At 43.5% G+C, this 12,510-nt stretch overlaps 1 protein-coding gene across 6 annotated transcripts in view; it reads right to left on the reverse strand.

Moving 5' to 3' along the window:
- Window positions 1–12,510, reverse strand: part of LOC139687846 (cytochrome c oxidase assembly factor 6 homolog) — a 98,459-nt gene that overhangs the window by 75,876 nt on the left and 10,073 nt on the right. The window contains exons 1-2 of one of the 6 annotated variants that reach the window (XM_071585166.1): window positions 5,755–5,959; window positions 4,363–4,487 (exon numbers count right to left, since the gene is read on the reverse strand). The exons of 2 other annotated variants lie outside the window; for them this stretch is intronic. In XM_071585166.1, coding sequence (XP_071441267.1) covers window positions 4,363–4,487; window positions 5,755–5,839 — 210 coding nt within the window. In that variant the 5' untranslated portion in view covers window positions 5,840–5,959. 3 more of the 6 variants (XM_071585168.1, XM_071585167.1, XM_071585170.1) reach the window with 3 other exon arrangements.

Genomic DNA, 12,510 nt, shown 5'->3' on the forward strand with positions numbered 1-12,510 from the left:
AACAGGAAGATTGATTGCATGGTGATAGTAAATGTAGAAGTAATTTAACCAGTGGATTACTTTGTAAATCGTGGCAAAATGTTAGGCATGACATAGACGTTAGGTTTGGATAGGGCATGCGGCGATTAGCATAAATTTCGATTAGTAGAAATAGTAGTATTTAGGGGAGTCGACCGACAGCTGAGGTCATTTGCGACATAGGGGATGGACAGGAAAGGATGAAGGGTGGAGAGAAACCCGGCGTCGGCATTAGCGAAACGAGAGGCGCCAAGGGGTCCGCAGTTTAACGTCCCATCTGACGTACGGCGTACTCACTCATGGTGATCTCCACGAAGCACCTCAAGTAGGGATCGAGATACCTCTGAAAAATATTCAACACCACCTGGATTTGAACCCGGGCCCTCTGGCTGGGAAGCCAGCACGATAGCCACCTCGCCATCTCGATCCCCATAAATTTCGACAAAATGCAGTTCATCATGATGTGAGTAGCGGATTGGAATCATCGAGTTAGACAAAAATTATAGAGCACTACGGTGGTTTGGTAATGCTAAAAAAATGGATTAGGCCCGGATCACCAAAGAGAGAGATATATAGTATTTCGATAGAGGAAGGCAATGCTTGAGAAAATAGGGTAGACAGGGAAATTCATGGGTGAAGGTGGCGACACTCAAGACAAAGAATATAGAGAGTATTGGGTACAAAACAGTGCGTGCGTATACAACAATGCATTAATACGACAGATGAGAAAGAAGTTAATGACACACGGCAGAAATTAGTGAAAGAATGTGTGGTCCACGATAGAACTTGAAAAATGAAGATTCTTTGTTCACCCCAAAAGGAAACGTCATGAAGATTATAAGAGTATTGATAATCATTTGGTACTTCAACCCGTCTTTCATTGGGAATCCGCATTGTTTTACAGCATGGAATATTCGTCAGTTGTGAATTAAATGTGCAACAATAGTGTATGGCCAATGTCCTCAGAGAAAATATGCGTTTTCATGTATGATAATTTAGTGGAAACTAATTTTTCCTCATTCGTTTTGTCCAGATGTCATAATATCAGGTATACATCATTTAATAATTTTATCATCAAATTTTAACGGTTATCTCAGTCTCCCAGTAGAAATCTTTTCATTTGGGTATCGTAGACTTGAAGAATTCTATCGGTGACCTTATTAGAAAGCGGCTGGCATTCAATTATTACCTAACCTCTCGATTATTAACGTCGCCCATTAATTAAGCAATTATTTTGAGCCCAAAAATAAGAACAGGCATTCCAGAAACGGGCGTTCTTGACGGGTATTGTCCGCGCTAACAATGAGGGGATCGGAGTGGTGCGATGGCTGACGTAGTGGCTAATACTCAAAATCGAGTAGGGCAGTAGTATTCCAGAATCAAATTTGATGAGTTGAGTCGAACTGAACTGAAAGCCTTAAAGAGTTAAAAAGAAAGGGGGACAGTTAAGAATTGTAGTTAAATGGATGTGAAGACTACTTTGAAGCAAAGAAGCTATCGTGACAAAAATGAAGGATTCGTAGAAGGCTCCCGATGTCTTATGAATAATCTGTCATTTGTCTATCCCTTCTGGGAAAAAGCTCCCGATACTTTGTGAGCCTCAAAACCATGTTCTGGGGATGAGAAAACATTAAGACACTTGAACGTTCTCTTCAAGGACTGGGCTACTGATTTTTATTTCAAAATGAAGAATTTTCTCAGTGATACCGGGCCGAAAGACTAAAGAAGAAGAATAATCTTTGCATTAAATGGTGAACTTCTTGAAGAGTCGAGTGCGCAGAGCCATATTAAATTGCGAAGCATCATTGATTGAACCACTGACAGGAATACGTACAAACGATTTTCCCGCCAGGTCTCCCAATATTCCACAAGAGTAATGACCAATGTCAACGTGTATTATGACGCGTGCTCAACGGGTCAACCCGAGTTAGCACAGTTTTATGTCCGTTCGCAGACAAATCTCATGAATGGAATACTGTCCAACTTGACCGCAAAACGGTCATTTGCATTAAACAGTGCAAAATACTTCTTTTAGCTAAACCCGAACAAAAATCTCATTAAAATTAAAACAGCTAAAAGCTCTACCAATTAACGTTCAAAATTATATATTAAATTGATCGTGTTAGCAATCACTTCAGTTTACGCATATTATGTAAACCACTAATATTTTCAAAGACCTATGGACTTGTTTGACAAGCCAAACACGAAAAATAAATGGCAGTTCTTGTCGATAAGCCTCTTATTTTTAAGTAGGAATAAATTTTGTAACACTTCACAACAAAAGAATTTATATAAAAAAGACAAGACTGAGTCAAATGGTGGCAGTCATATAGAATTAAATACGCCTTATTTTACATAAATTATCGGAAGTTTCTACACCTTTCTAACTCGCTGAAAAAATATTTCAGGCTAGAGGCCAAACTGTGTTTAATGGGGAAGGAAGAATTTCGCGAAGGTTCTTTATAGAATAAATAAATTACAAAAAATAAATACGAATCTCTAAATCGAAATGATGGATTCTATAAAAAAATAATAGATCTGAAACAAAAAATGTCGCTGTCGCACTTAACCCAAGTCCAACCTTAATGAATTTTTATCAATAAATAAAACATCGGAAATGACATACATAGACAAACTCAAGGAAACGAAAAGTAAGAATAAGCGGAAGAGAATGAGAGTTGTCAGTTCTAAGCCCATTTTTACGAAGAAACGAAAAACTCCGTCAAGGGCAGCCAAAAGAAACTACAAAAAAGAAGACATATGAGCGTGGAACTACATGATGACAGGATGAAATTAAATAAACGATTTCGCGCTCTGAAAAGATGTCATTCACGTCAGAAATACATTATTTTCTCCTCAGTAACCTCTTAGACTAAGTACCAAGTTTCACGAACAACTACTTGGATGCGAAACCAGTGAAGAATGCACAGCTTATATAGCCTCACCCGGGCGACTTATTATTTATACAAGAAAATATAGTAATCAACTTTCTGGATGCTTTAAGATTCGCCCATCCAAGGTCTGGGTGAAAAAAATCGAACCAGCCAGAAGGATGCGAAGAAAACTGAAGTTAAACAGTTTTGCTCTCGGGGAGCAACAAATCGCACCTTTTCCGCACATTCATTAACCTAGGCCACGTTGAAGTCAATTAAGTCCGCTTGGTCCAGAATCATTTTTCTAATTTGGCCTCCATATTGCTTGTTTGCGTGGAGTGTTTAGTAACCTCGGTAAAGGGCAGGAGATAAAAAAATAAGCTTCTATTACATTATATACTATAGTAACCTTTGGGAATATAATATGAGCATCAACGAGAATAAAACGATAATCCTTGAGTGTGGAAGAGAAAAGCAGAATTCAGATAATTAGAGGAGTGAAACAAATGGAATCCTTCATCTACCTGGGCAGCAGCACAGAATGGGATGGAAGAAGTTCGACCGACATCAAGCGAAGAATAGCCCAAGGTAAGAACGCATTCATGAAGAAGAGGCAACTATTGTCTTCAAAGAACATAAGATTGCAAACAAGGAAGCAGTTCGCCAAAACGTTCGTGTGGAGCATGGCACTCTTACGGATCGGAGACATGGCATATTGGACCAACGAAGAATAGAAGCCTTAGAAACATGGTGCTGGAGGAGAATGCTGAAGATTAAATGGACAGACGAAGTAAAGAACGAGGAATTAAATATACAGTAGAGCAGAAGAGAATAGGACCATGTGGAGAGCTCTACGGCAAAGAAGAACTAGATGTTCAAGAAGTTCTCTCGGGTTTCCCACCGGGTCAGGTTGCAGTACACCGACGTTCGACACCGACTTCACCCTGAAGACGATGGCAGAGTCAGCCTTCGAAACGTCGGTGTACTGCAACTTCTTGAATACCATACGCCGGGAAACCTGAGATCCTTCAAGAACTAGATGGATTGGCCACACTGTGAGGCACAATGGATTAGTTAGAAACATAATAAAAGGAAAAATTAAAGGAAATATCCCGCGAGGAAGGCCAAGAGACAAGTACATAGGGAAAATTAAGAAGGAGGTAAAACAGCGAACCTATCAGAGGGTGAGGGAATCAACACTAAATGGAGGGCTGGAGCAAACCTATCTTAGGATTGAAATACTTATGATGATGATTGCTTGTTTGCGTGGAAATTATTTAGTGACCTCGGTAAATGGCGGGAGATAAAAAAATAAGCCTTCATTAGATTATATGCATTAGTACAATCAAAAAAAGAAAAACCTCAAGCACACATCATCATCACCTTGATATTGAAGTCTCATTTGAAATTGGGGCTCGCGCGGGGGGGGGAGGACGTCCGGAGGAAGAGGGGTCGGTTCTCTCTCACCTACCACGAGCGGGACCGCAGGGCGCCACGGGCGGGCAGCGAAGAGACGTGTGCCTCCTTGGTCCAACCTCGAGGTGCGCGACCGGGAAGACTCCGTAAGCCGACGATCGCCTCCGCGGGAGAGGAAGACTGGAAGAGATTCGCAACCAATGGATGAGGACGGGGGCGTTGGGAGGGGCCAACTTCGGGCCAATGGGGAAACACTTCAGCCCCCCCGGGGAACGTGCGGAACATCAACGAAGGCCCCGCCGGAGACGAGGGAGGGAACTCCCCGGAAGATGGTCCACTCGAGTGCAATCAAACGTTATCCAGGAAAAAGTCATCGGAGATGCCTCCTTCGACGACTCCCGGAGCGGAACACTTCAACACGAGCAGTAGTTAACGCAACGATAAAGGCGTCTAACGTTGGAACGCAAACCACCCATCCCCCTAGGGTCAGCACGACACTCGACCCAGGGGAAAGGGAAATGAGTCGACCAATAATGTTCGCGCCAAATTCCTGCATTGAATCATTAAGTTCGTTACGCAGACGAGAGAGTAGGCCATTTACACTGCGCTTGAGTTTCGACCCCCTAATGAATGGCATAAAAATAATATCTATGACACTATCTAATGTGAGATGTGAGAAAATCAAAAGTGCAGGCAGTTGAAATCCTCAAACAAAGAGGGCAAAATGTGAAAAAGTCAAAAAATTTAAGCTAAATAAAAATAAAAAAGCTCAACGCTAAAAAGCATTTCTCAAAACACATTAGCTCAGTTGAGTCTTTTGGTTAACAATTTGCGTCAGCTGACGTGGTCTGCTTCGCTCGTCAAAGGATTCATCACACATTCAAGTGAATACGTCAATAGAGAAAGTTAGACGATAAACAGATCAATTTAATATATATTCTAGTTTCAGGCTTCACTTCGTGGAAGTATTTCATATCCATACTAAAAGGACTTGGTACTTTTCCACAGAGTTATAAATCCGTGGAAAAGTAGTCTTTTTATTATGGATATCAATTTAATGTCGAAAGCATGATTCCCACCTGAAGTGAATATGCTACACTGGAATCCGTCATTCCCATCGAAATTCTCGGAATAAGAAGGTTAATTTCATAAAACTTCAATCGCATTTGATTTAATCAAGATATAATAATTAATACGAAAATATGAAAACTGATACTGCGATGAATGAAGCCACGTCACAACTAAAATACTATGAGGGACAAAATACGAAGAATGTAAGCTTTTACGGCACGAAGAAATAAACGTGCTTTCCACAAAGTATCGGTCTCAACCTTCTCTCAAAAAATAAAAAAAAATAACTCTAACGAAACTTAACGCGACAAAAATTTGAACATAAATCCTTAGAGCATTCCAATTTTTTCAAAATAACGATCATGAATCCACTCACCTACAGGTTTGGCTAAATAAAAGCCTTGCCTCTCATGAATATAGTTAAGTATGCCTGAAGGGGTAAAAGGATCTTTGAGCTCCATATTTCGATGATTTCCAAACTCAACGGCGAGACTTGCATAAACACATCGGTGAGCGCTAAAACGTCACGTCAACGCCGAAAGCATCTCAAAAGCTTTATCTCCGCCGAAAGTGGTCAGAAAATCCGAGGAAGAGTGAGCACGCGAAAGCGTCGAGCTAACATGACTCCCGACCCGTTCCATCAGGAGAGCCGACCGAAGAATAGCTTACACAATTCTTTTTCCGCTGAAAGACACACGCACGAAAGAATCACAAATAAAGCGGAGGCATCCCACTCGTCAACACTTCCTGGAGCCAGGACTATTTTAACGACGCTTCGACTCTCTTCGCCCTTAGGACGCCTTCCAAATCACCCCCTGCGCCGCGCCACTCCCTTCCCAGGGGGTCAAACCCTTCCATCCAACCCTCCCCTTACCCACCCGCCCGCGAGCGGCAGATCAACGCGGCGAGGAGCCCTCACAACAGGACCTTCGCGGCAATCCGAGGGGGAAGTTAAAGCGGCGATCACACGCAGGAGTCGACTCGTAAAAGGATCAACTTGGGAATTTTACGTGAATCCCACCCATGATCCTATTTGAGTTCGCTATCGGCCACTCATGTAGGTTTGACACTTGGATAATGTGCCCGCCATACGAGTTAATTCGACGGTTTGGACCAAATCGTTTGGATCGAAAGAATAAACGGCTCATTCTACAATTTGGCGCATCCAATACGTAGTCGGGTCGTGCGGTCAGGCATCATTAATCATGTTGAAACTTTTGTAAATATTAAAAGATTTAGTTTCAAGTATTTAATTGTTCAATGTTCGAATGTGGCTTTCAATTTGTCTGTTCCATTTGTCAATCACCCCCCAAAAGTAACTTCGATGATAATTTTATTTATTTATTTAACGTCTTTCTTGAGGCTTTTTTAGTCCCTTCTTCTGCCTAACCCCTTAAAATTACATCGAAAATTACAAACATTCATACCATGAGGTGGAGTAACACTCACCTATACGGGAATCGAACCCGCGACCTCAGGTTTGGCAAGCGAGAACTTTTCACCCCATCGTCACCTGGGCCAGGCAACTTTCGGACACGTGATCACGACCCGCCTTTCAAGTCGATTCGAATACGGCATTCGATTCGATAAAAAAATCGATCCGCTACGAATCAACTCCCGTGTGTATCCGAAGGTTCGGAGGAGACTCTTAAATGGCGCTTTGGAACGCTGCCAGCGTGTCTCGCCTTCGCCCGCCCGCCCGCACGCACGCACGCACGGCAACGCCGGCGCGAGGGAAGAAATGTGACGGCCGAGGGCGACTCTCCTCGTGTGCCCGGCACACGCCTTGTTTACGGCTCGGCTCGGTTTACGGCTCGGGTGCGGACGGGGTGATTTGGGGAAGCCCTTCTTGGGAAGGACCCTCCCTGCGTCATTCCACCCCGCTTAAGTGGACACGCGCGTGCATCCGCGCATGAATTACATCGGGAACTAAAAATAAAAATGCTGCGCGGCTTGAGAGTCGTTAACGCACGGCGCCCACTGCTCTCTCCCTCTCTCGCGAATAAGATTGAAGAAGATATTCGATGCTCGGAAATACCTCGAAAAAAAGAGAAGGGAGGCGACCGCCGCCAATTAGGAGAGAAACTCGTCCGCAGAGGCGTTTATTCAAACGACTCCGTTTTTTATGGACCAGTTCCGCAAATAGTAAGGGTAAATAAGCAATTAACAAATGCACCTCCCATACCCCGAAAATTCTTACGGCTGAAATATAAGATATAATGCAGAACTGTATTTCTAGCCGACATAATATATCTATTTGGAACGAAAAAATCAAAAATCAAAACTACCTCACCGTGTAATAAAAATTCATTCAAACATCCCACGTGATGGCAGTCAGCGTGCTAGGGGAACCTTAAGGCTCACTGAAACATCAATGATTATACCAACAAACTGATAAATATGAGTAATATCCATTGCTATTTCCTAACAGCCGAATGAAACAAGTCGAATCAGTCATGCCACCATTCAATCCAATTCCCCTCCTCATCCCCAATCCAACATTGGCCGAATCTTCTCAGTGGGCAGAGAATTTCGGGGCAAACGACCTCATTGGTCTAAAGGCATGAAACAAAATACAGCTAAAAAAACACAAAAATGATTTAAGGTAGCTTATTTTATTTTTTAAAAGGAAAATTCTCGAAATCTAGAAAGGAACTGGCCAATGAAATACGTGATTAATGTTTTCTTGTTCAGTGTTGAGCATAAAAGTGATCAACGAGAAAAATAAAAACTCCCAGAAAGGAGAGATTAAAGATTAGTACGGAGAAAAGATAACATATTTGCATACCAGAGGGATAAGTTGAGAATAAGAAAATACCAAGGAAGGATGGAGAGAAATTCAAGAGATTGTGGAATGGAATATAAGTAGGTTAAAAGAATGGAAATTATACAAATGATCTTTTGAAAAGGGAAATGGACAGTACACCGGATTGGGAATGGGAAAGCGACAGTTGAGGGCGTCCAAATATGACCTAGAAGAATCGGGTGTAAAACAACTACAGCTTTCGCAACAGAGGTGGAGGTAAAAAGTCGACAGATGATCAATGGTACGAAGTGATTTCCTCGCTATCAACTAACAGAAGCCCCTCACACTCCGCATTAAAGCTAGAGGCAAATGAAAAGGAAACATTGCGAATCAAAGTAAATCAACACAGAATTGTCGAGATCTATAATGTATATATAAATCCCGTGAAAATCTAAAAAAACAAATTGAGAGGAAAATGGGACTCAGAAACGAAGACTTTCGCTGCATAAGGAGACAAGTTAATCGTAGCATCTTTCACTACCCTGCAGGATCTTCAGATATTGTCTCACCACACCTGAAGATGTAACAGACTAGTGATGTATATATGTCGTGAAATACCTCTTCATTGAGTGGAACTCTATTTAGTCTTTATGCGTAAGTTATGCCATCAATGTTGACATCAATGTGGGTACCGCTCTCAGTCATTTGATGAAAGAGAGTCATTTTAACGTTAAAAACTCCCCCCGCGCTTAAATCATACAGAAAAAGTCAGCTCTCGTCTTCCGAACGTCGGAGGCGAAATCATGTAGGAGAAGAATTCTTAGGATACACTAAGACGGCAATACTTGGTCACACATGACTCCTACAATACAACCAGTATCCCAACCTGAAGTAATCCCGAGCATCGATAGGAAAGAGCTCCTTTCCGAGACATCTCTGCTCATTAGATTTAATTTTTACTCTCTCAGGATTCCCACAAGAAAGATTAGAATTTTTCAGACCAGAATTTAAGAGAGAGAATTGCATTGGTCCTTTCAATTCCGTCATCGGTAAGACTAACAGTAATCGCACCAAATGGGCCACGTTAGGTTGTCAATGCGACTTCCGGTGCATGAAACACGAAAGTATTCAAAACAAGTGACATCTGAAATCGTCACGCTGCACTACGCATTCGTCATTTCGTATATTATTACTCTCACAGAAATCTCTCATTTTCAAGACATTTGTCCATCGATTCTCCGAGAAGTAGCAGCATTTATGGGAGGCGGCCGACAGCTGAGGTCATTTGCGCCATTAGGGATGGACAGGAAAGGATGAAGGGTGGAGGATAAAGCCGGCGTCGGCATTAGCGAAACGAGAGGCGCCAAGGGGTCCGCAGTTTAACGTCCCATCTGACGTGCGGCGTACTCACTCATGGTGATCTCCACAAAGCACCTCAAGTAGGGATTGAAATACCTCTGAAAAATAATCAACACCGCCGAGATTTGAACCTGGGCCCTCTGGGTGGGAAGCCATTACGATAGCCACCGCAACCTCTCGACCCTCTCGATTCTCCAACTACAAATCTGCGACATACCCCTCAGGCAGCCAGCAAGGGTGTGTGTGGCAATAGGGTGTCTCAGGGTGCGTCTTGAACAAAGTGAGGGCAGAGGTCAAGTGGTCGTAAAGGGAACGGTTCACAACAATGCGAATTTCTGAGATGTCATTTCCTTTGACACTGTTGCGGGGGGGGGGGTCTTTTTCATCAGGGTTATGTCGCGGGGGTGAGGGGATGACCAAGGTCTTTCCACGGAGCCCCGATGACCACCTGCACGGCGGGGAGACCGCAGTCCCTTCTCCTCCCCCACCGGCACCTCCTCCTTCTCCGCCCGCCCGCGTGGTGGAAGACGCGCCCTCACGCCGCCGCCGACGGTGGCTCTGACCCAACGACGGCGGATTCACGCGATGCGAGAAAGCGTGGGCGGATGGGTTGCGCGCTGGAGAAAATAACACGGGAGGGCGACGTGGGAAGTGGAGGAAGGGTTCGTAGGGGGGAGGAAGTGTTGAATGGGAAAGGGAGGGGCGTGGCGGAATGGACCTAGGAGTGAATAGAGATGCACTTCAAAGGGACCATTCTTCCTTCCTTCCTTCCGCGGGGGAAAATAAAAATATCTTCCCTGGCCTTCGAAATCTCCTCCCACGGATAAACCGCGAGGATATGCCGAGCGATACAAAACGGCAGATCTTGAAGGTCTCACAATGTCATAATGAGGACTGTTCGATGTACCAGTGCAATATGTTCAAGCCATTAAGCTGTTCAATTGATTGACAAGCGGTTCAACCACTTCCAGCTAAACACATGCCAGTCCCACGTGCCATGCCTGCCAACTTGCCTTCATTACTCTCTCTAAAGATTGACAGTTCTATCGCTGTTGTGAATCTGGTGTTTCTTATGGGAAATGATTAGTCATACGAGGGCAATACTGTGTTGTTCAGAAGATCAAGCACGTCGTTCGCCGACTTCGGCCGATTCGCGAGGTTCTAGAACACGCTTCAGACGAATCCAGCGGTATTAATGCGCACATATCATTAACTGCTTCTTCCCCTAGTCCCGACCTTTCACGAAGCGTGTGAACAAAGAAAACTGGCCTTGGTTGCCGTGCGCTACGAGCGACGACTCATTCTCTTCCATGGCAACTCCACTCGAGCCAGGAACTGAATTTTAATGAGCAGGGATCGTCAAACGCAAGCGATTACGTACGCCTCCGCGAAGCGAGAGAACGCACACCGAGACAGACGGACTCTTGTTCGCGTGCGATTTGAGCGAGCAATTGATAGTATTGATCTGAATGGAATGCTAACTGTTAGGAACAAAATAAGAGGAACCCAAAACGAGAGGAGAGTGAATTTCAGGCTGTGCGAGGTTTAGTAGCTGGCTTCAAAACGGGGATTTGATGCTAAGCCTGAAAAGGCAAGCGTGAAGAGAAGATTATACAATAAAGAAGTTATAACGCGGGGATATTTTAAATATAAAACCAAAATAATGGTGTGTGGACGAAGAGGGAAAAGATGATATTAACATTATACGTTTGGGCTGAAATAAGTGGGAAAAGCAGAAAAGAAAGCGTTACCTGGTCAGGCCTCGGCCTCCCTCGCCTACGGTGGAAGAAGCGAGAAGGAAACGGCCGGTTCAAGCAACATAACCAAGCTATTTCCCCCTAAAGAAAAGAGCGACGAAAAATTGGCAGAAGACGATTGCTTTTACTACACATGGATGAAACTGCTTCGAGCTCTACTTAGAGGAACACCATGATTACGATGGTGCCGGTTCAAGCGATTACTTAGAGTTTCCACAGGTAAACATTTTGTAACACTGAAGACGTTACTCTGTAACGAAACCTAGTCATTAAATGAATGTTTATGCGTGAAAACTAAAAGTATTATTTTCCCCGATTATATGAGGAATATCATGAGGAAAGGAGAAGCTGGTTTCATATATAGTATATTCAAATAATAGCGGGTAAGAACAAAGTTGATCGCATGCAGCCCCATCTAACAATTGAAATCTCATATTATGGAATAGGACGTTTACTGAAAAACATTAAGCCTAATAAATCCTCCGGGCCCGATCAAATACCCGCTTGTATATATAAGGAACTAGCGTTGGAAATTGCGGCGTACCTAGAAATAATATTTAAGAAGTCGCTAGTAGACCTTAAGACCCTCAGAGGTTGTTAATACGGCTAACGTAACACCAATGTTAAAAAACGGAGACAAGGAGGAACCGAAGAATTACAGACCTACTTCCCTCGCATCCATTTCGTGCAAGGTTAAGGAGTATAAACAGGGGAAGGCGGTTAAAACCGGACAAATTTCAATTTAAATTTACCGACATATCGTAGTTCCACTGTAAGTCGCATATTGTCGGTCTTGAAAGCTATAGGCATCTAGTAAACAGCGATAACCTCAAAATGGCCGAGATGTTACGTACACGCGCGGAGTACATACGAAGAGCCGCCGTTACCGAAAATGCTCGCGCTGGGCGTTCGCCCAGTGTACCAGTTCGATTTTTTCGGGGACTCCAGATCAACTCTTCACGAAATTGTGGCAAAGTATAATGCTTCGGAGAAGTATAAGGGCGGTTCCGCTAAACCGGCGAGGAAACCTCATTCGAGGAACCGGAGGTGTGTCCGGATTTAAGCACCGCGCACCCTGTTGTCAATCGTGAGACACTTCGATAAACAGGAATTACTAATGATAAATCGGCACGGTTTCCGAAAAGGTAGACCCTGCGAGATACGCTTTTTGTTCGTGATATTCTTATTTCAGGAGAGAGCAATGTTCCAATGGACGCGATATTTCTAGATTTTAAGAAAGCCTTTGACAAATTACCTCACAGTAAACTAT

This window comes from Hetaerina americana, unplaced genomic scaffold (assembly GCF_022747635.1).
Source record: "Hetaerina americana unplaced genomic scaffold, ioHetAmer1.1.p SCAF_2, whole genome shotgun sequence".
Classification (NCBI taxonomy): Eukaryota; Metazoa; Arthropoda; class Insecta; order Odonata; family Calopterygidae; genus Hetaerina; species Hetaerina americana.